The sequence below is a fragment of the Salvelinus sp. IW2-2015 genome, linkage group LG4q.2 (genome assembly GCF_002910315.2).
Source record: "Salvelinus sp. IW2-2015 linkage group LG4q.2, ASM291031v2, whole genome shotgun sequence".
Classification (NCBI taxonomy): domain Eukaryota; kingdom Metazoa; phylum Chordata; class Actinopteri; order Salmoniformes; family Salmonidae; genus Salvelinus; species Salvelinus sp. IW2-2015.
In genome coordinates this window covers 8,450,639-8,454,020 of record NC_036843.1, presented here as the reverse complement: position 1 = coordinate 8,454,020, position 3,382 = coordinate 8,450,639, and the positions used below count along the sequence as shown (strand labels likewise).

The window sequence follows — 3,382 nt, the reverse complement described above, 5'->3', positions numbered from 1 at the left end:
ATTTGGTAGCATTGCCTTTATATTGTTTAACTTGGGTCAAACGTTTCAGGTGACCTTCCACAAGCTTCCCACAATAAGTTGGGTGAGTTTTGTCCCATTCCTCCTGACAGAGCTGGTGTAACTGAGTCAGGTTTGTAGGCCTCCTTGCTCACACACACGCTTTTTCAGTTCTGACAACAAATTTTCTATAGGATTGAGGTCAGGGCTTTGTGATGGCCACTCCAATACCTTGACTTTGTTGTCCTTAAGCCATTTTGCCACAACTTTGGAAGTATGCTCAGGGTCATTGTCCATTTGGAAGACCCAGTTGCGACCAAGCTTTAATTAACTTCCTGAATGATGTGTTGAGATGATGCTTCAATATATCCACATAATTTTCCTTCCTCATGATTCTATTTATTTTGTGAAGTGCACCAGTCCTTCCTGCAGCAAAGCACCCCCCGCTTGGGATGGTGTTCTTCGGCTTGCAAGCCTCCCCCTTTTTCCTCCAAACATAGCGAGGGACATTATGGCCAAACAGTTCTATTTTTGTTTCATCAGACCAGAGGACACTTCTCCAAAAAGTACGATCTTTGTCCCCATGTGCAGTTGCAAACCGTAGTCTGGCTTTTTTATGGCTGTTTTGGAGCAGTGGTTTCTTCCTTGCTGAGCGGCCTTTCAGGTTATGTCGATATAGGACTCGTTTTACTGTGGATATAGATACTTTTGTACCCGTTTCCTCCAGAATCTTCACAAGATCCTTTGCTGTTGTTCTGGGATTGATTTGCACTTTTCGCACCAAAGTATGTTCATCTCTAGGAGACAGAACGTGTCTCCTTCCTGAGCGGTATGACGGCTGCATGGTCCCATGGTGTTTATACTTGCGTACTATTGTTTGTACAGATGAACATGGTACCTTCAGGCATTTGGAAATTGCTCCCAAGGATGAACCACACTTGTGGAGGTCTACAATTATTTTCTGAAGTCTTGGCTGATTTCTTTTGATTTTCCCATGATGTCAAGCAAATAGGCACTGAAGTTGAAGGTAGGCCTTGAAATACATCCACAGGTACACCTCCAATTGACTCAAATTATGCCAATTAGCATATCAGAAGCTTCTAAAGCCATGACATCATTTTCTGGAATTTTCAAAGCTGTTTTAAAGCCACAGTCAACTTACTGTATGTAAACTTCTGACCCACTGGAATTGTGATACAGTGAATTATAAGTGAAAAAAATTCTGTAAACAATTGTTGGAAAAATGACTTTTCATGCACAAAGTAGATGTCCTAACCAACTTGCCAAAATTATAGTTTGTTAACAAGAAATGTGGAGTAGTTGAAAAATGTGTTTTAATGACTACAACCTAAGTGCATGTAAACTTCTGACTTCAACTGCAGGTGTTGTTTTTCAGGAGACTGGGCCAACCATGGTAGGAGATGAATACTCTGACCCAGCCATAATGAACTACCTGGGAGCCAGGAAAACCACCATGCTGGGGAACAATTTGTGAGTGTTCAGTATGTCCACTAGTGACATCAAATCAAATCTTATTGGTCACATACACTTATTTAGCAGATGTTATTGCGGGTGTAGCGAAATCCATCCTTACTGTGTCAGGAAATGGCTCTTACTTTCATAGCCCAAGATCATGACAAACCTTTGAGCCAGTCACAGAGCCATGGAACAATGGTGTAGCAGTGAAAGATAAGTTGTACCACAGCAGAAAGGAGACTGCTGTTCTTTAGTTTGGGAACAGACCAGCAGAGCTGATGGAACACAGAACAGGGAAGTGTTGTCGTTGCGGATCTGCCACAAGTGTTTTTGTGAAATTAACCAAAGGTGTTGAGGGACTAATCACAAAAGCAAAATCCTGGCTCATTGAGTCCTCCTGCGTGTGTTAGCGTTCCAGACGACAGAGTTTACAATGGGTTTTACAGGTCGTGAAAAACAATGCTTTGTGCCTCTTGCAGCTCGGAGTACCACGTGGACGACTCTCCGCGGTTGGTGTTGGACAAGCTGGAGAAGATTGGCTTCCGTGTGGTGACCATGACTGGCGTGGGACAGACGCTGGTGTGGTGCATGTACAAGGAGACAGACTGCATAACCTGACCGGGGGTCAGTGCGAGTGTGTTCTCCTGGGCCACGAGGTTGTGGTTGTAGTGTCCTCCGTCCAATGAGGGGCCACAGAGAAAACCTATACTATACATTTAACATTACAAATCGGAGGATTCTATACATTGATTCTGCTACTGTTCTCTCAGTGATGTAATGGTTCTTTCTACCTTCTAGTCATTTTTGAGCAAGGGGAGCAAAGTACAGAATTTGACATAAAAGGACCTTAAATGAGCGAATTTGTATAATGACGCTACTTGTCAAACATTTGTACTCCCGTTCAGACGCACTACAATGTTTTGGAGCAGCTACCAAATAGATATGTGAGTAGTGGCTTGTTCATAATCTATCATACCAATGGGTTTACAGACTTCAGGGAAATAGAGGACAATGTACATTCCAGAAAGAATTACAGCTCAAATGACCAAGATTCATTTTACCTGAGTAGATAGTATAGTTCATGTCATTGCAACTTGTACCTATCTGTAACTGAACCTGAATGTCAAGTGTGAGATTAATCAGTTTCAAAGTTTATTTTACTTTGCCTTTAGGCCAAGCAAATATTTACCTTTTACCAGTCTACAAACATTCCTTTATCCTGACTCCATCATGGCACACAATCTATTCCATTAGAGCTATTGATGTAGTTTTCTTGTCRTTGGTGATATAAATTAATGAGATGCATGTGAGGCAATTATAATAAAAGATGAATATTATTTGATGTCATTTGTATCCGATTTGTTCCGAGGCACGTCTCAACTCTCAAGGAGGTAGAGTATACTAAAAGGACAGGTTGGAAGTCTGATCTCCCCATCTGCCATCTGTCAGTAGAATATGGTTAGCATTACACTTGTTGGATACATCAGAGACTCTCTTTCCTAAGAAAACAGTAAGAACAATGCCTTCTCGCCTCAGGCCCAGGTGGTTTCTGAGACCCGTTTAGGTGGTTTCTGAGACTCAAAGTGGGCCAGTCAAAGCTCAGTATATAGGGCGAGGTTAGAGTCAGGTTGTGTACTGTGAGTGTGACGAGTGTTGCAGGAGGCCTGTCCGAGGCCTGGCGGAGAGAGACAGTGTGAGCCAGCCCTTCTGCTGCTGGGTGGTTTCATTAGAGGCTCATTTGCAGCTCCTGGGCTGCCAGCACGTGTCTGAGGCTAACCCCAGATCACTGAGCCTTCACCGGGCCTGCTGCCTCTGCCGTGACTTGGCCACCATTTAACTATCAAAAGGTCCCTAATTTCTCCATGCGGGCGTGACTATGACAGTTCCAGGTTCCGCTGGCGTCTGAGAA

The 3,382-nt window shown here is 43.4% G+C and overlaps 1 protein-coding gene across 1 annotated transcript in view; it reads left to right on the top strand.

The window, feature by feature from the left end:
• Positions 1-2,810, top strand: part of LOC111963236 (GTP cyclohydrolase 1 feedback regulatory protein) — a 5,667-nt gene extending 2,857 nt beyond the window's left edge. The window contains exons 2-3 of the mRNA XM_023986545.2: positions 1,394-1,488; positions 1,953-2,810. Of these exons, the coding sequence (XP_023842313.1) occupies positions 1,394-1,488; positions 1,953-2,091 (234 nt within the window). The 3' untranslated portion in view covers positions 2,092-2,810. The remainder of the gene's footprint in view (positions 1-1,393; positions 1,489-1,952) is intronic.
• The last annotated feature ends 572 nt before the right edge of the window (positions 2,811-3,382 follow it).